Consider the following 23,211-nt stretch of genomic DNA (forward strand, 5'->3'; position numbering starts at 1 on the left):
GCAAGCTAACTTTTCTCTAGCTCGGAGTTAGGAAAAATAAGTTCTTTTTTCCAGGTGGCCAAGGAAACTGGCAACCCTGTCCCTAAGATCCAGGAGACAGGACCACAATGCCATCTCTACTCTCTGGGGATCTCACCTCAAGGCAGCCAACAGTTGGCCTTAAGCTTCAGCATATGCACAAAGGAAAAATTCTCAGAGAGGGCACCAGAGGCCAGAGAGATGAACGCTCGAAACACTCCAAAGGGGAAGCCACGGATGAAATAGAGCTGCTAGAGGAGATGGAGGACAACTCGAATAAAAAATAATAACAGCACTTAATGATATTCAATTACAGCACGAGAAAGCCTTTCTGGGACTCAAAATCATAATTTTCGAACTCAAAAGCACAGCAGATGAGTTGCTGAAAGGGATGGTTGCTGTAGAGACCTAAATTAGTGGCTTCAAAGATCAAACCGGAAAAAAAAAAATCATAAGAGCAAAGACACAAAGACACAAAAATCAGGGGCAAAAGGAAACTTGAAGAACAGACTCTAGAGACCTGGCTCGTGGATAACGGTAGCCACACGAAGAGGAAGCGGGATGGAAAAGGAATGGGTGAGAATTAAACAAAGAAAAGCAGATGTTTTCTCTGAGCTAGAGAAAAGCTGGAGCCTGTAAATGGTACTGGGATCCATACAGGAGTTACAGGAAAAGATGCGCACCCAGCTTCTAAAGATGAGAGGAAATTTTCACACACACACACACACACACACACACACACACACACACACACACACACACACACCCTACAGAGCAAACAGAAAGTAAACATAGTAACTAGAGGTGGAGCTTCCCTGCCATCTGCAAGGCTTGGATCTAGGAGACAATGAAAAAATACTCACCAACTGCCAGATACCCAAGCCAGATGTCATTCACCTGCCCAATTTGTAGAATACTTACAGAAACACAAGAAGGGTTCAGAGACGATAGGACCCACTTAACACCAGCTAAGGAGACTACTGAACCTCCCACCCCGCAATAAAAGAATTTCAACAGAACTCTCAAGGTGTGTGAGATGAAACTACTCAACAGTAGTATGGGGTGCTTCCCAATGTGAGCAGTTGAGTCTAAACAGGTAGCAAGAGGAAGTAGGAAATATGAATGACTAATGGGAACCCTCAGGGGACAAAGGAGGCATTCTGGAAAGAAAGACTTGACATTTAGTTCTAGAAATGTTAAATGGTCTCAACAACGGAATGAGCTAAAGCTTTCAAAGGGAAGGTACAGAGCCTAGTCTTTTCCAAGTATCTTTAGGATGGCAAACTCCTTAAAGAACCTTCTAAAAGGGTAAAAACAACTACGGTTAGAATTATGAACAGTACTTACTGTAAAACAAAGACTTACTGGAGAATAATGTGTGCGAGACAAATAATATTTAAATACTCGAAGAACACAGTAGATTGACCAGCAAAATGAGTATCACCCAGGTTGACACTTGGCAAGAATTAAAGACAAGTTGCAGTGTGCAACAGTACATGCTAACAAGTAGATCTCAGCAGTTTAGAAAGAACTTCTTGCCAGGCAGTGGTGGTGCACACCTTTAATCCCAGCACTCGGGAGGCAGAGGCAGGCAGATCTCTGTGAGTTCAAGGCCAGCCTGGTCTACAGAGCCAGTTCCAGGACAGACCCCAAAGCTACACAGAGAAACCCTGTCTGGAAAAACCAAAAAACAAAAAAAAAAAGAAGAAGAAGAAGAAGTTGTTCTTATTTACACAGTAGCCTTGATCAATATGGAGAGTCTTCACTACTGATGGTTTATGACTGGTGGTCCTTCTGTCACTCGACCCTGCCATTCCAAATAAGGCCATTTGCATTGATCTGGCGGAAAGACAAGAATACACTCTTTACATGAGATGTTGTCTCAGGGTATGGCCTTGAACTCATCTTTCCCATCCCATTCTACTGGGCAAATTAGTTAGTTACATCGTTACAAACTAACACAATGAAGAATGGGAAGTGCATCTTGTGTGCCCAAGGAGAAGCTGGGATTTGTTGAGCAATAAATATCTGAGGACATACTCAAACTCTCTGATAGATACTTGAACATAAAATTGCAACTGGGTCCCCTTGATGCCCTTTAGAGAGGCAAAATGAAAAAGTTAATATTTATACCAAAGAAATGCTAAGGAAAAAGTTCTCTCATAATTCTCCAAGGGGCACATAGATTGTTTAGTGTTTTATAAATCAATCCTTAAAGCCTATTAATATAAAAAGCACAAACTTCTTTTAACTCTGCATTTCCACTTCACAAAATGCATCCCAGAGAAGCAAAGTCCCCAGGATGTAAAAACATGTGTACAGAGATGTGTATTGCAGTTCTGTCTGTAGTGACCAGAGATGAGAGCCAATGTGGATGTCCATGACATGGAAATGGTTGGATAACATAAGTCACTTAGATAGAGCAGAATATTATGCAGTCACTAGAAATAAGGGACCAGCTGAAAGAGGATGTCTAGCATAAACAGTTAAGCAAAGAGAAAGATACAACGAAGCATATGCGCTGGATGGCGGTGGTGACAGCCGCGGCGCACACCTTTAATCCCAGCACTTGGGAGGCAGAGGCAGGCAGATCTCTGTGAGTTCGAGGCCAGCCTGGTCTATAAAGCAAGTTCCAGGAAAGGCGCAAAGCTACACAGAGAAACCCTGTCTCGGAAAACCAAAAAAAAAAAAAAAAAAGGAAGCATATGCAATAGGATGATCTCACACTATCATAACTATGACCAAAGCAGATCTACAACATATTATGTAAATATTTTATTTATATATATATATATATATATATATATATATATATATATATATATACACTGCTTACTCAACACAGAGATAAAGTAAAGGCGTGGAAGTTGATGTGTCTGGGTTGTTACTTTGGAAAAGTGAGAGAAAGGTTAATGGATGAAACCAAGGAGCAGGTAGGTAAATAAGCTGCAATGAGAAAAACAGAATGGACAGTACCCCATGTATAGAACTCACCCATACTCTTGTCCTTAGAACTTCATCAGTATATACTGTGTTTAAAAAAATAGGGTCCTTCTACAGATATAATTTTGAATCCTACTTTTGAACTTGGTGCTTCATGATGAGGGCCCTTCCATCTCTTCCACATTGGGTTGGAGAGAGATGCAGAGAATCAGCCACATTATCCCATTCAGAGCAGTGGACCCATCTGCCTTTGAGCTAGCTTATATATGTAAGAAACAAATGGTCTAGTACCCAAAGACACCAGCTAGAATGCTTCCACATGTACTCAGGGCCCCCTGAACCCCAATGCTCAGCATATACCTCCCAAAACAAGACAGCTCTGAGTGACTTCCAGCCATGGCTTCTGCCCAGGCTTCCCCAGGAAAGACTCAAGACGGTCAATATGACTTCTCCAGTGGGCATCTAAGAGCAGCTGAAATAAATAGTCCAGAAAAGTCGGAATCAACTTTGCTGAGACTGTGGAACATTCACGGTGGCTCTCCTTTAGGCCAAAGGTTAAGAGCAAGGCACTGCCAAGTTCAGCTTTCACAGAGGCATCTCTTTAGTCACAGTTGGCATACTCTGAGCTGTTAAAACCCATAAACCCAAACATCTTACTAAACAAAGTTCCCAGTAAGGAATGTATAATGTTTCCAACTGGGGAAATCTGTTTATTTCCCAACATGCTCTCCTTTCAGAACAAAAATAAGCAATGGCTTCATTTTCACACCCCTCCATGGTTTGGCTCATGCTCAGTTTCCAACTGAGCTCTGGATATGTTTGCCGAGTCTCACCACCTCTAGAGGTCCTGCCTTGCCCCCGCCTATGCCCACACCACCTCCTTCTAACTCCTGAAGAACTGACTCTCTATCCTACAGTAAGATACCGTAGGTGAGGGTCTGTCCTAACGGTGTTGATCGTGTCCCGTCAGCTGCATCAAGCATGGTGTGGGTGGGTGTGGTAAGACTGTGGGGACCGTGCATCTGTGTTTCTTCTCACCCTACAGTTCCCACCCACCCTGCTCAGCTCCCTAACCTCAGCAGATGACAACGTTCTGAAGCCTCCTGGCTTCCTGGGAGGCGGTCGGTATTCCTGAGCCTAGAGCAAAGAAGCCAAGAAATAAGCCCATCTTCTATCTTCTGCCACATCCTATATTCACAGAAAGAATAAAGAACCCAGAAGGTAAAGAAAATCGTGGTGGGTTTTGAGAGCTAAAGAATGCCAGCCGGTGCTGGGTTTCTCAAGCTTTCTTTGCAGACACATCACCTAGGGATCTTATTATAAGGCAGAGTTTGAGTCAGTAGGTCTAGAGTGGTCAGCAATTCTGTATTCCCAACAAATTCACAGGTGACCCACACCCCTGAACCCAAGAACTGGATGTTGAGAAGTAAAGGTCTAACTTAGAGGTTAGCAAAACCACACAGTTAAAAAAAAATGCACACACACACACACACACACACACACACACACACACACACACACACACACACCAGCTTTATGGGCTGTATATTCTTTGTTACAACATTTTGTCATTGTTGTTATAGTACAATGTTGGCTTTGACCACATCTGTATCTAGAACTCTGCCTCCCTCTTGGATACGGGATGCCTTGCTGTGAGGCTGGGAAAATAGACTTGTGTCCTAGGGAAGACAACAATGCTAGAAATATTTCCTCTCTTTAAAGTGAAAGTGAAATGCAAGGCCAGGGGAATGCAGCGAATCCTCTCAGGGCTTCGTGGGGATAAAAATTGGTGGCAGTCGCTTTTGGAATTTACTCAGAGTTGTTCTGCAAGGTTGACTTTCTCTCCCGATCATACCACTTCTCTGTTAGCTCGGAAAACTCTGGTTGAAGTTTAATCTCATCCTTAGAGCTGCCTCACTAAAAGAGGAGCCTGTTATTCCGCAGGCCCTCGCATTAGGAGAGGAAGGATTTAGGGCAGCCTTTCTAAATCATCTTAGTGATTTGGGAAGAAGCAGTTTCTGGGATCCGCTTGTCCCCAAAGTGTCTGCTATCTCAGAAGCATAGCACTAGTGCGAGGATTTGGAGAGAGGAAAAGACAAGTTCAGGAGAGAAAACAGGCTGAGTGAGCAGCCCATATGTCAGATTTCATCTAATCAGCAAGGAGGGAAGGCCTGATATGGGCTCTGTGCTCTCTGGGGGTCAGCCTGAAAACCAATCTAGTCCGAGTTCCCCACGGCTTTTGTCTGTTCTGTCTCTCAAGATACTTACTGCATTTTTGAAGTTGGAAGAGATACCAGAGAAACAAAACAATTTCATGATGGAAATGATAGGAAATTCAAATTTTATTGTCAATAAAGCTTTCTTGGGACAGAGTCAAGTTTCCTTTACAAGTCTGTCCGTGGGTTGCTCTGGGTCACTGCTGTGTGTGAAAGCCTGCACAATGTGGGAAGGAGGGGCACAAAGGGAGAACCCTTTGAAAGAACTCATCTCTCTCATTCACCAGTTGCCCCATGATACCACATCCTGGACCCTGGCGTCATCCAATCTATCTTGGTGTGCCCATTAACAAGTTCTGTTACCTTGGGCAAGTTACTGGGCTTTTAGTAACCTCAAGTCCTGTATTCCTAAGATAAAGAGAGCCAACACATCATCTGGCTTAGATGCTATTTTGTCTGGAAAGTAGCAGCCAAGCAACTGATATGAGTGAATGCCCTGGGGTCTACGGCTGCCTCTCAGCCTGCCCACCTCATGGCATCATTGTAAAGAATGAATAACTTAACACAGATAAAGCCCCTAGCACTTCTAGAAAGCAGTCATGCACCCTCTTGAGACCCTGGAGATACTATCTTTCTACATGGACTCCTGGTGGATAATAGAGGCCCCCAATGAGTCTCCCTTTACATACTTCACGCAGGACACCTGAAAGTCACTTGGACCATTTATTGAGGGCATAGTTGGAGCCTTCATTAACTTCTCCTAGATCTCCAATATCTCTCTCCACATATCCTAAAAGTGTCCCCACGGGCTCCTCCAGACCACTTTGCCTACAATACGAAGGACCACTTAGGGCAGGAGGAACTGGCATCTCACGTATCTGGGAACACACAGTCCACCTGCTTATAGGAAGATGTTCTATTTGGTGGGGATGGAGAGGGGAATATAGAAAAACTCAGATGCCCTCCATATCTTTCTTGAGTCCCAAATAACAAGCGCCACAAAAAAAAATAAATAAAAAGCAGCCAGATCATTTCATTGGCAATTAACCCCAGCAGGATTTCAGAATGAAAAAAAAAAAAATTCTCTAATTCCTCTCTTCTGGTGGTTTGAAAGAAAATGGCTCCCAAAGGGAGTAGCACTATTAGGGGGTATGACCTTGTTGGAGGAAGTGAGTCACTGTGGAGGTGGGCTTTGAGGTCTCATACATGCTCAAGCCACGCCCAGTGTCTCAGGCCACTTCTTGTTGCCTGAGCAAGATGCAGAACTCTCAACTATGTCTTTCAGCAACATGTCTGCCTGCACCCCACTATGTCCCACCGCTGTGGGATATTCTGTATGGCAAATGTGTTGCTCTGATTGGTTAGTTAAATAAAACACTGATTGGCCAGTAGTCAGGCAGGAGGAAGTATAGGCGGGACAAGGAGGAGAAGAATTCTGGGAAGTGAAAGGCTGAGTGAGAGACACTGCCAGCCGCCACCAGGACAAGCAGCATGTGAAGATGCCAGTTAAGACACGAGCCACATTGGCAAGGTATAGATTTATGGAAATGGATTAATTTAAGATATAAGAACAGTTAGCAAGAAGCCTGCCACGGCCATACAGTTTGTAAGCAATATAAGTCTCTGTGTTTACTTGGTTGGGTCTGAGCAGCTGTGGGACTGGCGGGTGACAAAGATTTGTCCTGACTGTGGGCAAGGCAGGAAAACTCTAGCTACATCCCACCATGATGATAATGAACTGAACTTCTGAACTGTAAGCCGCCCCATTAAATGTTTTTCTTTTTAAGAGTTGCCGTGGTTATGGTGTCTCTTCACAGCATCAGAAGCCCTAACTAAGACATCCCTCTTCACAAACTCTCTGCACCCATGGTAAGCCCCATATCTGGCCTCAAAGTGGCACTGACTTCTCCCCTAAGATGACCCGCTTGAATCATCAAGGGCCCTGACGTGTGAAAATACATGACAGCGTTCAGACCCCCTTTGAACTTGAAAGGCAACACATACACACACACACACAGACACACACACACAGACACAGATTTAATGGAGGCTCAACAAACCAAATATGCTTCATGTGATGGGGAACTGGGGAGTCAGGGCACAGATAGGAGAAAGGAAATCACACACTATAAAAAGAAGTAAGTATGAAAAGAAGAAGAAAATCTCATAAACACAGCTCATTTATGGTTAATAGCAGGTATTTGTTTTGAGTGCTAATAATCTAATTAGCAGTCAAACCACTGCGTCTTCTATTGTCAGCTGATCTATAATTACTGCTCCATGCTGAGTATTTTCCCGGCACACGATAGCTTTCAACTTCTCAGCACAAACAACCAAATAATTGGTGTTATTATGCTAGATATAGGACGACTCCTCTCTGAGGGGCGATGCTGGGAGGTTTTTTAAGCCATCGACTGCAGCCTTTGTATCTTGAGCATCTGTTGACTAATTCCTCGCCCTTCCCTCTGTAATCAATCTTGAGATGCTTTTGAAGCACCTTAGCATGCTCAAGAATGTGAGACTTTGGAGACTTGCTTTTGAAAGGCTAAGCCCAGGAGCAGAAACACTCCTCCGTGGAGAGGTACAAATGCCCAACATGTTTTCTCTCTGAAAACGTTGTAAGGTTTTTGCCTCGAATATTGCCCTAAAATAACTCATCCTAGAGGAGACAACTTCTGATACAAAACTATCTTGCTCAAAAGTTTATGATCTAATCAGGACATGGAGAATTCTGGGGTATGGGGAAAGTGCCAGCTTGAGGCTGGCTGCCGCGTCTAGCTTCTTCTCAGTTTCCAGAGAGCAGAACTGGTGTGACTAGGGGAGAGAAGGAAGTCTGGGCTGAGCGTGGTACAGCAGGAAGAAGGTGAAAGAGAAAAAGGAGAGTAGCTCTGAAGATGGAGGAGTCTGGCTTGGTATTCCTGCTCTCTGCTTGCTTGCAGGAGCCCGATCTTTGAGTAGGTCACTCATGGATACCCACAGGACTCACTATGTAGGCCTTGAACTCACAGCAATCCCCTTGCCTCAGCCTTCCAAGGGCTAAGAGCAGCGGCGTGTACTACCATGGATGACTCTGGGTGCTCCTCTGAAAAACAAAAGTAATGATGCCCACTGTCTTAGACAACAGACAGGTAACCCAGAGAGCATCCAGGGGTAGCCAGGTCATCAGCATTACCCTCCCTGCCCTTTTTTTTCTCAAAAGCAGAAGAGAGCGCCCCGTCTTCTATGTGGCACATTGCGCTGTATAATTGCACTTCCTGCAATTAAGCCCTGACACTTTACCTATAAACACAGGTGCATGTCACCTACTGTACTATTGTAGCTGGTTGTTCTTACTCTTTTCTCTTTGTGGGGCCCACCACCCAGCTCCCAAATGAATACATGAAGGCTTATTATTTCTTATAAATGCCCAGCCTTAGCTTGGCTTGTTTCTAGCCAGCTTTACTTAACTTAAATGATCCTGTTTACCTTTCGCCTCTAGGCTTTTATCTTTCTCTACTCTATATACCTTTCTTTACTTCCTACTCCATGGCATGCTCTGTAGCTGGGTGGCTGGCCTCAGAGTCCTCTCCCTCTTTTCTCGTTCTTCCTCGATCTCTCCTCCCAGATTTCTCCCCCTATTTATTCTCCCTGCCTGTCAGCCCCACACCACATATCCTTTCTCCTGTCTAGCTATTGGCCATCCATCTCTCTATTAGATCAATCAGGTGTTTTAGACAGGCAAAGCACACCACTTCACAGAGTTAAATAATGTAACATAGAAGAATACAACACATCTTTGCATCATTAAACAAATATCCCACAGCATAAACAAACGTAACACACCTTCAACTAATATTCGACAATATACTATAGGACAACTGCACCAGCCAAAGCCCTACCACAGTGCTCAGTAGCCTAGATGCCCTCCACCACCCCTGTTCTCCCCTAGGAACCCTGTATTCCTCTGATCCAGCAGCAAATAGGTGAACACTCAGCACACACTTGAACTGACTGGGAACCTCTCCCACACCAGTTGTTAAATATCTCTCTGTCTACAAAAGGGAGCAGAATTTAGGAAACTGCAAAGTCAAGCCAACACCTTTCTCCAAAGACTGCCTTATTCAGAGATCAGAAAACAGTGGCCGTAAAAAGAGTAGGGACTACTGCTAGGTTCTGACCCCGAAATGAGATGTTAAGACCTGAAGTCGAACGCCAGCCACACTCAGTTCAGATGTTTTGCCTTTTGAACCTTCTACAGAAGCAGAACAAACAAAAGGGAAGGAATATGTATCCAGTCAATTTTCATAAGGTAGATAAATAGGCCAATGAAACTACCACTCAGATCAGAAACATGAATGTCCCCAGATACCCCCAAAATGCTCCAACCCCCTTCTAGCCTCTAACTTCAACCATGGGTCAACCGTGACACTGATGTTCAACAGGAGGGACTAGCTTTGGTATTCTTAAACAAGTAGAATCCCAGTGGTTTGCAGGCCAAATATGATCTGTCATCAGGCTTAGCATGTCCTGTACACAAAACGGATTTTTTTTTACATTCATAAATATCTCAAAATATTACCAACAGAAGAAAATATATCATCCGATATGAAAAATACATGAAAATCTAACTGTGGTTTCTGCAAATAATGCTTTTATTAGAATATAGCCACACCCACTCATTTACATATCAGACTTCATACCTCAACTGCAGAGTTGAACAACTGCACATAACCTGGAAAAAAAAGTATGCCTAGTCCAGTTTGAGTATATGGCAAGCTGTGCATGCGCATTTATTTATGTTGGGCTTATTAGACCATGTTTGAGATTGCAGGATCCTAGGTACACACGTACATACACACACACACACACACACACACACACACATTCAACTCTAGTAGACCATGACAAGTTTGTCAAAAACATATGTTCAGTTTTAAGAGGAAACCCAACAGAAACCATAATCTCAGTTTGAAGCAAGACTGGGAGAATTGCAGAGAACTGAGCAAACATCTACCAAGCCAGGAGGGCCTCTGAGTATTGGGCGAAAGTTTAAGGCTTATCTATTCCCACTCCGGGTACATCTTTTAAAAATACAGCACCCTTATTCACCTCTGAGGAGAAATGCATGAGGGTAAGAAAGTCATGTTTCAGTTCTGGATCTTGGAGTAGAGCGCCCATTGACCTTGTCGATCAGGACCAAAGCTAATGGACCACCCAGAGCCTTCTGATAGTTTACCTCAAGTCTAGACAGAATGCCTAAGAAGACACTAAGTAGCTTGCCTTGGTGCTTTGCTGATCTAGGAATATGCATTACTCATACTTCCAAGTCAGCCTAGAGTGGGTAAGGAACCAGCAGTCCATCTGCTAGACAAAACGAAGCAGTCAACAGTTCACCTTCCAGACTAACCTTTATGCTCTCTCTCTTTTTTTTTTTAATAAATAGACACAAGCTGGAGTTCCCTGCAGCAGAGAAGGAAGGAGCTAAGAGGATGCTAGATGGCCTCTCACACCACTTCCCTGGAGTCATCTATCTGTACCTGCCCTGCCTTGCAAACAGGTTGTGTTTAGTTCTCTCAAATTATGTTGTTTTTCCTCTTAGAAGGGAATTACTTATGATTGTTTAAGGACCATGTTCACCCCTAGAAAGGGGTCAAAGCAAGGGTAGACAGTCTGTCTTGATTCTACAAGCCTGCTGACTTCCGAGTTGAGGCAACGTTATGGATGGCAGCGGAGACTCGTTCCCTGTGGGCAGACTGTGCAGGCATGGTGGTGAAGTGGCTGGGGAGCATAGGGTCCCCAAATGAGGTCACCGCAACTGTCTAAGGATAAGACTAGAGGGTACCATGCAGGACAGCCTCTCTCCACTTCTCACGTGAAGTCTACAGCTTCAGCTCTGGCATCCTCCCACATCACAGGGACAGGGTGGCCTCCAGGTCTTACACAACCCCCCACCCCCAGGGACAAATTTTGTATTTCCTTTAGTTCCTGTGTCAGGGCCCTTCTGTAGGCAGATAAAGAATATACATGTAACTCACACTCAGACAGTATATATTTCATTTTTCCCTAAGTATCTAACGAGACGTTGAGTGTGTCCATAAAAAAATAGCACATGCTCTGTAGTCCAAAAAAATCGAACAAGTCTGGATAGACAAGCTTGCCCAAGTCCCCTCCCTGCTTAACCTCAGATTTCTCATACCTCAGAAAATGAGAAGAGGAGTAACATCCATCTCACAGGGGTGCAGTAAGGATCAAATGAAGCATCCGTCCAGATGAATGCTTTGTAAACTGTAAGATATCACAGGAAGGGCGGGGGTGGGCAGAGAAGCCACCTCTTAGCTGCCTCGTCTTGATTCAGTCTTTAATTAGTCAGGTCTCTCAGCCCGTTTCTCTTCTGAAGTCAACCACCTGCCCACCATAAGGACATTAGTCAATTCAGCACCCAGCTGGCAGTCATCAATTGGCCATCTATTAATAGCCAATTATCTGAGAGGCTTAATTAATCCTCGCATCACATGGTCTGCTCTTCCCGAGATCCTGGGGAAAACAATGGCCCTCCAATACAGGCACCCGTGAATATTTCAATGGCCATCAAGGAATTTGGCAGCCATTATTGCCTGCACGTCGCAGCTGCAAGTGATGGGCACATAAATATTGATTGGGCCTAGTCTTTCTATGGCTGGGGAGCAGAGAGAGATCAGGAATGGGTAGATCATCATCAGAGGAATGAGAGAGATACTACACACATCTTCAGTCTTGACAACCAAAGGGGAAATTTTTTGTTTTTTAATTTCCACATATCCTTTGAAGGCAGAGACAATATGTGGAGCGAGGTGGTCAGGATGGGATCCCCCATCTCTGCTGTAAATGTTTCCCATGCTCACCTGTCCTTGAATAAGATACAAAATGGGTGTGGACAGCAGGATCCTCAGCCAGCAGGCCCTGGAGACGGCTGCTCTTTTCCACGGGCCTTCAAGCCCACTGGAAGGAACATGTACGCATGCTCGGTTTGCCTGTGTTTCCTTCAAAGAGCTCTGAAGTGCTTACAGTTTGCAAGACAGGAGGCACGAGGAGAATTTAATTATTATTTTTTAAGTGGCAGATCGTGTCTCCAGGAAATGGCATGCAGAAAAGGCTTTGAACTTGAAATCAGCATTGTCCAAGACCGGGGGTCAGACTTCTCTTATTGCCAGAGATAAGAACTCCTGCTGATGGAAGGCTGAACAGCTCAGAGTGGCCCAAAGCTGAACTCCCTTCTTTCAGAAAGAACTGCCTCTGCGTCCAGAGCAGTTCTGTGGCTCCAAGAATCAGAGTGGCCGGCTGTCCCTGACCTTGGGGCCTGTGTGGAAGTAGAGGGCTCTTGCAGATCACATCCCCACTGTGTTTTCAGACTTCTCAGTGGGGCATCTCACCCACTTCCCTGGGCTCTCCACCTTAGAAAACAACTGGTAGTATTTCGGGGGAGAGGGGTGCAGAAGAAAAGTAAAAGAACGTGATGAAGCCCAGAGGAAAGAGGGCACCCCATGTGGCACCGCCTGGCAGCAACATTTCTCACACCACAGTCCCCATCTCCTCTCTGTCCCCAGCAGCTTCCTTAATGCTCATTAGGTCCTGTGATAGCAGCGGCTGCTGCCAGATGCAAAACTTGCTGCCCTAGAAGGTCATTTCAGGCCACTCATTCTGAAACACTGGAGCCAGCAAATTTCAGGAGCTTCTACAGAACTCCCCAGGGCAATAGCATGTGCATACATCCATGTGAGTGAGCGAATATGTGAGAGAGAGAGTGTGTACGCGTGCACATGGGGGGATGGTAAGAGAGAGAGAATACACACTTTCTTTATTATCCCAAAGGGTTCTTTCTTAATCAGTTCAACATCTGAAGAAGACTCAGAGACTGATTGAGCTTTTGGTTAGTCTAGCATTTCTGGTAAAATAATTAAAAGATAAGTAATAGGAGCTAGGGAATAAAATGCTTACCTCACCAGCACAAGGACCCGAGTTTGGATCCATAGAACCCGTGTGAAAAGCCAGGCTCTGCAGCAGGCCCTTGTAATCTCAACACTGGGAGAAAGAAACAGAAGGCTCCTGCAGCTTGCTGGCCTGCTAGTCTAGCTGAACCCGGTTTCCAAAAGAAAGATGGAGAGCAATTAAGAAAGACACCCTGATGTCCACCTCTGGCCCCCCCCACACACACACTTGTGTATAGCCATAGGTCTCCCTTCAGAATTACTCACTAACCTGAATTGGCTCTCACTGCAGGCCGGATGCTAAGGCATCAACTCTGCTATGGTGTGCTGTTCCCAGTTCACAGCTGAGGCAAGTGAGCCAGGAGGAGAAAAAGCTGAGTTAGCCCTGGCACTACTAAAGACAGAAAGACACCCTTGGCTGCCATGTGTATGAGTAAAGCCGTACCTAATTTTGACACAATGGAGGCGCTAAGGTGGGCCGGAATTCATCACCTGGCTCTTATGAGTGCCTGGGGCTGCACTCACCACTTAGTTCAAGCTAGCGCAGGCACTGGGAAGAGCCAGCTGCCAGCTGCAGAGGGCACAGGACACATCAAACTCACGTCCCCAAACAGATGGCCAGACTACCATTCTGGGTCTCTGGAGTAGGTGTGCAGAAGCCATGGCAGGGTTCATGGTCTCCCCGCTAAGAGCAGAGCTGAGGAACTGTCCCCGCTTTCTAATTCAGATTATTTTCCAAAAACACATCGGGGACTTTGCGACACTCTGGGTGAGTGACAAGCGTGTAAACGTTAGAAAGCAAACAAAGGCACACAAAACATGTCTCTACAAAACCGATTCCTGGGAGGCCGGTGAAGGGTCCAATTCCTGGAAATTTGGGATGGTGGGGTGTAGCAAAGAAAGCAGGGTGGGTAGAAATCCTGAGCTTTGGGCATCGGCAGACAGCAGGCTTATTCTGTCCTGGCTTGGTTTACAAGTGACCGCTGAGGAACACAAGTGAGCAGCTGAGTGTTCTGGAGGGACAAGCAGCCCTGAAGAAAGGCACCTTCTGGACAGACAGACACTCCTTTGACTTCTGGTCTGCTTTACTCCCGTGATTCCCCTGTCTTCAGCAGGTGTAAGTCTGTGCTTCCAGGCAAGGGAGGGTGAAATTGAACTGCTGGTCTTCGTTTTGAAAAAAATGCCAGGCCCTGTTGAGAAGCCAAGGTTACAGAGTGCCATCGCCCCCAGGCTAAGTCAGACATGTCCCTAGTGTACAACCCTTGGGTCCTGAGATGGGGCTTCCTGCCTGGAGCTGGGGTAAAGAGAACCAGGGAAGCAAAGGGGAGTCAGAACATGGACAGACACTTGGTTCTCAGGACCAGAGAAAGGGGCTTTGCAAAGCTCTCTGGGTCATGGATGGACTCAAAACCGAACCAGGGTAAATTTCTCACCAAGGTGATGAAATGTTAATAGCACAGGGCTTAAACTTTTTTAAGTACATGAAAGACATTTTTAAAGATTGAAAAGCACATTCTAGAAAGGAAAGGCAAGCTATTGCCTAAGATCCCAACCTCCCACTTTGCATTTTTGCAACCCTGCTGCAGAAGTGCTCTGGGCTACCAATAAATAGCACCCTGATACCCTGGCTCCAAGAACAGCCTCAGATGGGAAGCTGGTCCAGCACCTTGCATGGGCATCTGCACAGCAAATGAGAGGCTAGACATGCATCTGATAATAGACTGACTCTGGTGATGCCAGGGCCAAAATCCCCTGGACAGAATCCAATGTGCACATGCCGAGTGCCACCAGATTAATAGTGGCCTTCTGTGAAGTTCGTAACTCTTTTTTTTTTTTAATTGGAGAAACTAACTGCCGAATGGGAAATAGAACAATGGGGTTGTGTAGTTAAGGTGCTCGTGGTAGGCACATACGACAGAAAGACGAGGTATTTTCTAATAGCATCTGCTGCATTTCTAGTACCTCCTGAGACATTTGCATAGGCTGGAGGCACTTTACTCCAAGCCTTTACATTTCTAATACCTCCCTCAAAAATTACCCTCCGGCCTGAAACTCTTGCTTTTACTAAGCCTTTGGACTAAATTTAGTTTCTTGGAAATAAGAGACAAGAAATTTTGCTCCTTTATTTTTTTTTTTAAATCTGTCAGTTATTATATGATTTTCCAAATGGCAAACACATGACAGGAGAGAGAAGACATGAACATGCCTTCTTCAGGTCTTTTTAAGTGATAACGGTATTTATCATTAATACACAGTTTGAATAAAACATCAAACTTGTCACGTGGTTTTCAGCTAGAAATTAGAGATTTGATGAATAATTTGGGTGTAGAGAGCCAGCATTAAAATCAAATCAGCTCGGAAAAAGTCACGTTTAAAGAAATCTTTACTTCAGCTGTTCATAGAGCCAGACTTTCTTATGTGGTCTTTTTTGTGTGTGCATGTGCATGAGTGTGTACGTGAGTGTGTGCATGAGTGTGTACCTGAGCATGGAGCCCTAGGTCAACCTCAGGTGTCATTTCTCAGAAATTGTGTGTGTGTGTGTGTGTGTGTGTGTGTGTGTGTGTGTATGTGTGTGTGTGAGATGTACGTTTAAGTGAGCGTGTGCATGTGTATGTGCGTGCACGTGGAGGTCAAAGGTAGACACCAGGTATCTTCCACAGTCGCTCTCCACCTTAGCTTTTGAGATAGGCTCCATGGCTGAAGCCTGAGCTCAGCAGTTTGGCTAGTCTACCTGGACAGTGAGTGCCAAGGATCTGCCCATCTCTGCCTCCTAAGATCTGGGATTACAGATGTGCACTCCATAGCTGGCTTGTTTTTTGCTTGTTTGTTTGTTTTTAGGTAAATGCTGATGAGGCAAACTCAGGTGTGGTGGTATTGTGTTCTCCAAAATATAGTGCACCCTAATAAACTTATCTGGAGTCAGAGAACAGAACAGCCACTAGATATAGAGGCCAGAAAATGGTGGCACACACGCCTTTAATCCTATCACTTGGAAGGCAGAGATCCATTCGGATCTCTGTGAGTTTAAAGTCACACTGGAAACAACCAGGCATGGTGACTCACACCTTTAATCCCAGGAAGTGATGGCAGGAAGCAGAAAGGTATGTAAGGCCTGAGGACCAGGAACTAGGCTTGTTAAGCTTTTAGGCTTTTGAGCAGCAGTTCAGCTGAGATCCATTTGGATGAGGACATAGAGGCTTCCAGTCTGAGGAAACAGGATCAGCTGAGGAGTTGGCAAGGTGAGGTGGCTGTGGTTTGTTCTGCTTCTCTGATCTTCCAGTGTTCACCCCAATACCTGGCTCAGGTTTGATTTTATTAATAAGAACTGTTAAGATTCATGCTACACTCAGGTCCTCAAGCTTGAGGAGCAAACACTTCATCAGAGTCGTCTCTCCAACCCCAACCTTGTTCTTTGAGACAAGGTCTTTCCACCAGCCTAGAACCCACTGACTTGGTTGGGAATCCTGCCTCTGCCTCAGTAGAGCTGGGATTACAAGAGCATACTACCCTGCCTGCCTTTGGATGTGGGTGCTGGGCATAGAACTCTTGTCCTCACGCTTGAGCAGCAAGTAGGCAAGCACTTCACTGAGTTATCAGCCCAGCTCCCAGAACCGTCCTTTCATAAAACTAAGAAAAAGATCGGATTACTGTCACAGGACTGCAGCACAGTCTGTCCTTGTCCACGTCACTCAGACTGTGACGCACTGAGCAGAAGGTTATATCAGGCCTGTGATGACATCATCACTAGGAGATCAGGGACGTTTCATAGCACAGTGAGATAAGGAGAACAAGGATCTGAATGCCTATAACCAGACGGAGTCTAATAGTTGGGCAGTCTCCAGCCCAGGAGCTCTCTCCCCTAGCTACACCATTCTCAACTCTCTGAAGAAGCGGCCAAAGGATGTCCACTGTTCTCGCTTTAGAAATAAACTGACTCTCACCACCATGCTGGTATTGGAGCTTTTAAAAAATATATCCCAAAGTGAAGGTCTCAGAAGCAAGGTCTCTCCATAAGCATTTCCTCCTGTTTCCGTCCCAGTTCTCTGCCAAGGGCAAGGCAAAGAACCTGGAATCTCTCTTCCCTAGGGCAAGCCACATAATACTAGGACTTCTCTTTACCCAAAGCAAGGCATGAAACCTCAAAAGATTAATCTAATGCAGTCTGTGTGTTAGAGATGGCAATAAAGAAATTCTCTGACCTACCTTGTCGGATAGTAGATCTAAAGCCCTTCATTCTATAAAGGGTGCTGCTCACACCCAGGAGGAAAGAATGCTGTTCAGATAGTTTAAAGGATCTAAACAGGCTTTGCTGCTTCCCTGCCCCAGTCGCCAGCTTTGGAATGTACCCTTTTTTCCAGTGGTATGTCCTCCACAGCTATCTATTCCCCACCAGATCTACAATGTCTTTGACAGTACACGCTGGGACTTTGGATTTTCAATCTGAAGGCTTCCATGGCATGTAAAACTACAATCAATTTTCTCTTGTTAACTTGTCTTTTGCTTTAGAGGTGTGGACCACAACTTTATGATAAGGAGGAACGACATCATTCCTCCACCCCTACACTGGAGAAAAGTCTCAGCAAGAGGCAAGTTTCCCTTAGGCTTCTGCATATCCAGGAAAAGGCTTCCCCCATGATTATATCCTTGTTTCCTACAAATGCCTCGTGGACTGTACTCATTCAAAACCTGAGTTTCCCCCCATGGTAGACAAATGTACCAGCTGTATTCTTACTGTCAAGAACACAACCCCAGGCTAAAGGGTAAGACTTGATAGGTAAAGCGCTTGCCTTGAAACCATGGAGACCTAAGTTCATATTCCTAAAGCCCACGTAAAAGCAGGTCACAACAGACAGCCCATGTTTGAAATCCCAGGGTTCTTACATCAAGAAGAGAAGCAGAGACGTAAGAGAGCCCCGACCCTCTCGCCCCAGCTAGCCTGGCCTATGCAGCAGACAAACAGCAAAGGAACCCCCATCTCAAACAATGTGGAAGGCGAGGACCCAAAACATGCTTGCACATGCGCGCGCGCGTGAGCGCGCACACACACACACACACACACACACACACACACACACACACACACACGCATTTGGAAACTCTCCATGGGCAGAGAAGCTCCAGAAAGTAGATGAGCTCACACTGTGCCCACCTCCAACCTTGCTGAATCACCCACAAGTGGAGGGAGACTTAGGCTGTCCGTCTAATTTAAACACGAGGTGAGCAGTCCCCAGGACATTCCTCATCCTATTCTTGTCCTGATGCTGTCCTTGAAAAGCCTTTTTATCTCCGCCCCAATACCGTCATTTGATCTCTCCTGTAAAACAAAGTATTAGCTCCCTTGTTGGCTTCTGGGAAGATGAAATGAGCTAATATGGGAAACGGAGTCCATGAGTTGGAAAAGCACTACGTTACGGGTTTCTACTTCCTGCGTGCAAAGGTTCACACTGACTTAGTTGTGACCACACTCATGGAGGAGACGACTCATCTGGCCATGTTCACACAAAGCAACCAAACAACAACTATTTCTCAAGCGCTGCTTTGCAGTCACATGACACGTTCGCAGAAGGGCTAATTCTAGGACCTTCTCCCAAATCAACAGAATCATAATCTCCATAATAAACTCAAGAATCTCTATGCCGGTCAAGTTCTCCAGACAATTCTAACATGCAGTCAAGTTGGGGGAGAATACTGTGTTCCTCTTAGACATATCATACAAAGTTTCCGTTCACACCAATCATGGGACATAAAGCTGCCTGGTCTCATCTTTCCTGAGATATACACTGCGAAAGGACAGTTTTATGTCAGCTTGATACACACTAAAGTCATCTGAGGAGAGGGAACCTCAGTTAAGAAAATGCCTCCAGCCAGGCGGTGGTGGCGCACGCCTTTAATCCCAGCACTCGGGAGGCAGAGCCAGGCGGATCTCTGTGAGTTCGAGGCCAGCCTGGTCTACAAAGCGAGTTCCAGGAAAGGCGCAAAGCTACACAGAGAAACCCTGTCTCGAAAAACCAAAAAAAAAAAAAAAAAAAAGAAAAGAAAATGCCTCCAAGCCGGGTGTTGGTGGCGCACGCCTTTAAACCCAGCACTCGGGAGGCAGAGCCAGGTGGATCTGTGAGTTCGAGGCCAGCCTGGTCTACAGAGCGAGATCCAGGACAGGCACCAAAACTACACAGAGAAACCCTGTCTCAGAAAAGAAAGACTAGGCTGTGGGCAGGTCTGTAGGGTATTTTCTTAATTGGTGATTGATGGGGGGAGGGGGGGAGGCTCAGTCCATTGTGGGTGGTGCCATCCCTGGGCTGCTGGTCCTGGGTTCTTTAAGAAAGCAGGCTGAGCAAGGCATGGGGAGCAAGCTAGTAAGCCAGTAAGCAGCACCCTCCATGACCTCTGCATCAGCTCCTGCCTCCAGGTTCTGGCGCTGTCTGAGCTCCTGTTCCGACTTCTTTCAATGCTGACAGTGACATGAAAGTGTAAGCCAAATAAACCCTTTTGGTCATGGTGTTTCCTCACTGTAATAGTGACCCTAATTAAGACACACACACACACACACACACACACACACACACACACACACACACACACATAAAGATCCAGGAAAATGCTCATCCATAAATATATAGAGAAATATACACAAGACATTTATGGAGAAACACATAAAAGTGAAAATGGGTTGTAGAAGAACACTAACCCAAAAGGGGGGAGAGAGGGTACACCTAATAATAAAACATGTCAAATCTCGAGAGCTAAAGAATAAACGAGACTTTTAGAAGGATATACAAAAATGAGGAGTGGGTCAAATGTTCAGGCAAAGAACAGGCTTCTTCCCCATGTGAGACCACTCATTGCTCACGCATCGCTTGATGATTCTACATCAGCAAGGAACTCCCCAGAGCTTACACAAACACACACACACACACACACACACACACACACACACACACACACAAATAACAAAGGTCAGGGACAGACCCATCAGAGCAGCACCCAAAATCAGCATAGTGCCTGGTAGGTACATAGCTCCTCCTGCCACTAAATGTCTGTTGAACACAAACCATGATTAAAAGGTGGGGAAGGTGTAGCGACACAGAGCACCTCCAAAGGAAAAAGAAGAACTCTTGTCCCAGATCCCTGGGGCAAAACTAGGAATAAGTCAGCTTAAGGTAATGAGATTCAGCACAAAACAGAGCAAGTTCATGTCCCTGCAGGCATCATTAACTGCATCACACAGAGCAGAACCACCTAGGGAAAAAGAAGAAAAAAAAAATCCCTGCAGATCTGTGGTCAGGGTCTGTGCCAGTGAGAAAATAGATCCTGTACTACAAAGGCCAGCTGATGGACACGCCAATCCACGGCATCACTTCCCTATGTAACCCCCTCCCTAGACCCTCATGTCTGATTAGGCCCATACAAGCTGCCCCCTGCCACCTCAGTCCCCTGACTTCATCCGCACCTCGGAGGCCCTCTGCCGACTGGCCAATGGTCCATCCTTCTCAACTCAGCTGTTGTTTCGTCCTCCAGGAAAACCCGGGTTCTCGTGACACCCAGGGCAGTGAACCCACTTGTCTGTCAGTCCTGCACATCCTGGACCACGGACGAATAAAACCTCGGAGCAAACCCTGGACCTCGGCATTTCATGGCAGCTCACACATAGCCGGGGTTTGTGGGTGCTAACTAAATGCTTGTTTTGATCAGCTAACATTGGCGAGATTCCAAAGCACAAGTGACAGTGGGGCTTTGGTTAAGAGGAGAGTCTATAGGATCCAAGTGGGCAAATCCTGAATGTGGAGGTTTGAGTTCAAATCCAGAATGATCTAAGTAAGGCGAACTATTTAAAGACTCTCAACCTGTTTCCCCATCTATGAAGTAAGAACACTATTCAACAACGACGTATGAAGAAAGCACCCACTGTGCACTCAGCACACAGTAGGCCCTCCCTACTATAACTCGGTAGTGAGATCCCCTCCTTTTCAACACACTGGTCTTCCTCTTTCAGTCTTCCTCTTTCAGACCACAAGCTCCTCCGAGGCCTTCTCCCACTCCTACAGACTGCCCTGAACTCATAAAGGTTGTTTAGCTGCCAGCAAATCCCCCAGAGGCCTCGCTCTCTTTCCCCTGTTCAAGGCTGTGGAAAAGGACAAGGGCTCTGAATCTCAAGCGTGAACCTGTAGGGGGAACCTTCCACTCCTTTGGGCTGCACTCCTGGTCAAGAGTTAGAAAAGCCACTTGGATTTCCATTTCCCCAACTCCCTGCCGGTAGGAAGCTTTCTGTTCTTAGGGGCTCCTTCGTGGTGTTCTGAACGCATTCAACTTCCACCACAGCTCAGGGGCTGGAGAACAGGTTACAGAGCCAGGTGCCACCAGGCCAGGCCAGGTGGGCAGGGAAGGCACCGGCTGGGGAAGCTCCAGGGAGCTCGCTAGTGTGTCTCACGTGCGCTGCGCACCCGGGTCATCAGCCTCCTCCCCTGGGGCCTGGCAGCGGCGGAGGGAAGGAGGTCCGAACGTCCAGACTTCTCATGGGTGCCAGCATCGCCAACCCAGCCAACCTCCAGCGACCCTCCAGCGGCACCCACTGACCGCCAGTCCCAGGGTGGCTGGTCCGCAGCGCCCCCTCGGCCACCGGACTGCTACTTAAGTTGGGAGCCCCGCTCTGTCCACGAGCGCGCGCCCACCACCCACACCCACTGGCACTTACACACGCCAGGGATCCGGAGACGCCCGAAGCTTCTTAAATTCCTCAAGCACCTCCCCATGGCTGCATCCCGCGCCTGTTACCTGCTCGCGGCACCCGGACCACCACCACCACCCTCCCCCCCCCCCCCCCCCGCCCTGCCTTGGAACCCTGAAACCCCGCGCGCAGACCGCGCGCCCTCCCACCGGCCGGTGCCCCGCGCCCTGCGCGCCACCAAACGGCATACCTTGGGGGTCTGCACTTCGGGTCCCAGCGGCACCTCCAACTTCCTCTTGGTGACCCAGAAGAACAGCAGCACGGTGATCCAGAGCACCCCGAAGATGGGCAGCGCCAGGCGGCGAGTCAGGCGCCGCATGGTCCCCTCTGCCTGCTCCTCCTCGGCGGCGACGCGTCCCTGGGGCACCCCCCGGCGGTCAGGGGCGGCGGGGCACGAGTCGCCGAGCGCCTCGCTCTAAGAGAAACGCTGCTCCCGGGGATCCCGATGTTGGGTGGTGGGATCCTGCCCCGCCCGCTTCGGAGAGAAGCCACGGCCGGGGCGAAGGGCGCCGCCGGAGACTCGAGACGCGGCCGGGAAGGGGCGAGGGGCCGCTCAGTCGGGCGCCCGCTCCAGCCGGAGAGCCGCGGTGACCGCCGAGATGCTGCTGCTCGCCGCGGCTGCCTTTGCCCGCGGCTGCCGCGAGGGAAACTGACTGGAGCAGCCGGGAAGGTGGAATCTGAGGCTGTGCCCGGCACCCCCGGAGGAGCACGAGGAGGAGGGAGCGCGGAGGGAGGGCGGGCCCGACAGACAGACTGACTCCGAGGGAGAAGAGAGCGGGGCGGGAGCGAACCCGGCTCTGAGAGGGGGCGCTACCGCCTCCCGCCGACCGAGGAGCACCGTGCTCGTTGAGGGACCTTGGATGCAGCTCTCGGACCATCCCGGGCCGGGGTCGTGCGGGGCGGGATAGGGCGGGCACGGGTTACAGGAATGCTAGCGACACCCGCTGCAAGCTGAGACTTAAGGACCGGACCAGGACCAACCCGCGCCAGGTGAAGCACTGCCTGGGAGGAGTTCCCGTTCGCCGCGGGGCGCTGCACGTGGAGCTCGCATCAGGGTCCTCTATCCCGGAGCCAACACGGGGATAGTGGGGCTGACCCAGATGCTGCCTCAAGTCCAGGCTCGCTTGCTTGGCCATTCAGGGCCAAGGTCGAGTTCATGCCATCTCCCCAGGGCATGTCTTTGCCTTTGAGCAGGTGCCTGGCAACTTTCTCTGCTTAATGGAAAACTGAGCCGGTCTAAATTTAACTTGAAAGATGTCCTTTTAAAAATTAAGGCAAAAATTATCTCCCTGAGGAGTTTTCTCTCCTTGTAAAGTACCGGGGCTTGCTGGAGAGGGGACCTAAAGTCAGGGCAACTGCAGGAAGCTGT

General features: G+C 47.3%; 1 protein-coding gene across 6 annotated transcripts in view; it reads right to left on the bottom strand.

Moving 5' to 3' along the window:
* Window positions 1-22,527, bottom strand: part of Galnt14 (polypeptide N-acetylgalactosaminyltransferase 14) — a 234,387-nt gene extending 211,860 nt beyond the window's left edge. Inside the window, exon 1 of one of the 6 annotated variants that reach the window (XM_052746236.1) lies at window positions 22,033-22,527. In XM_052746236.1, the coding sequence (XP_052602196.1) occupies window positions 22,033-22,161 (129 nt within the window). In that variant the 5' untranslated portion in view covers window positions 22,162-22,527. Of the gene's footprint in view, window positions 1-11,352; window positions 11,485-20,567; window positions 20,701-21,809; window positions 21,885-22,032 lie in introns of those variants that run through there. The other 5 variants (XM_052746235.1, XM_052746233.1, XM_052746238.1 and 2 more) reach the window with 5 other exon arrangements.
* Window positions 22,528-23,211: the final 684 nt, after the last annotated feature.

The sequence above is a fragment of the Peromyscus californicus genome, unplaced genomic scaffold, assembly GCF_007827085.1.
Source record: "Peromyscus californicus insignis strain IS unplaced genomic scaffold, ASM782708v3 Scaffold_1__1_contigs__length_55948999, whole genome shotgun sequence".
Taxonomy (NCBI): Eukaryota; Metazoa; Chordata; class Mammalia; order Rodentia; family Cricetidae; genus Peromyscus; species Peromyscus californicus.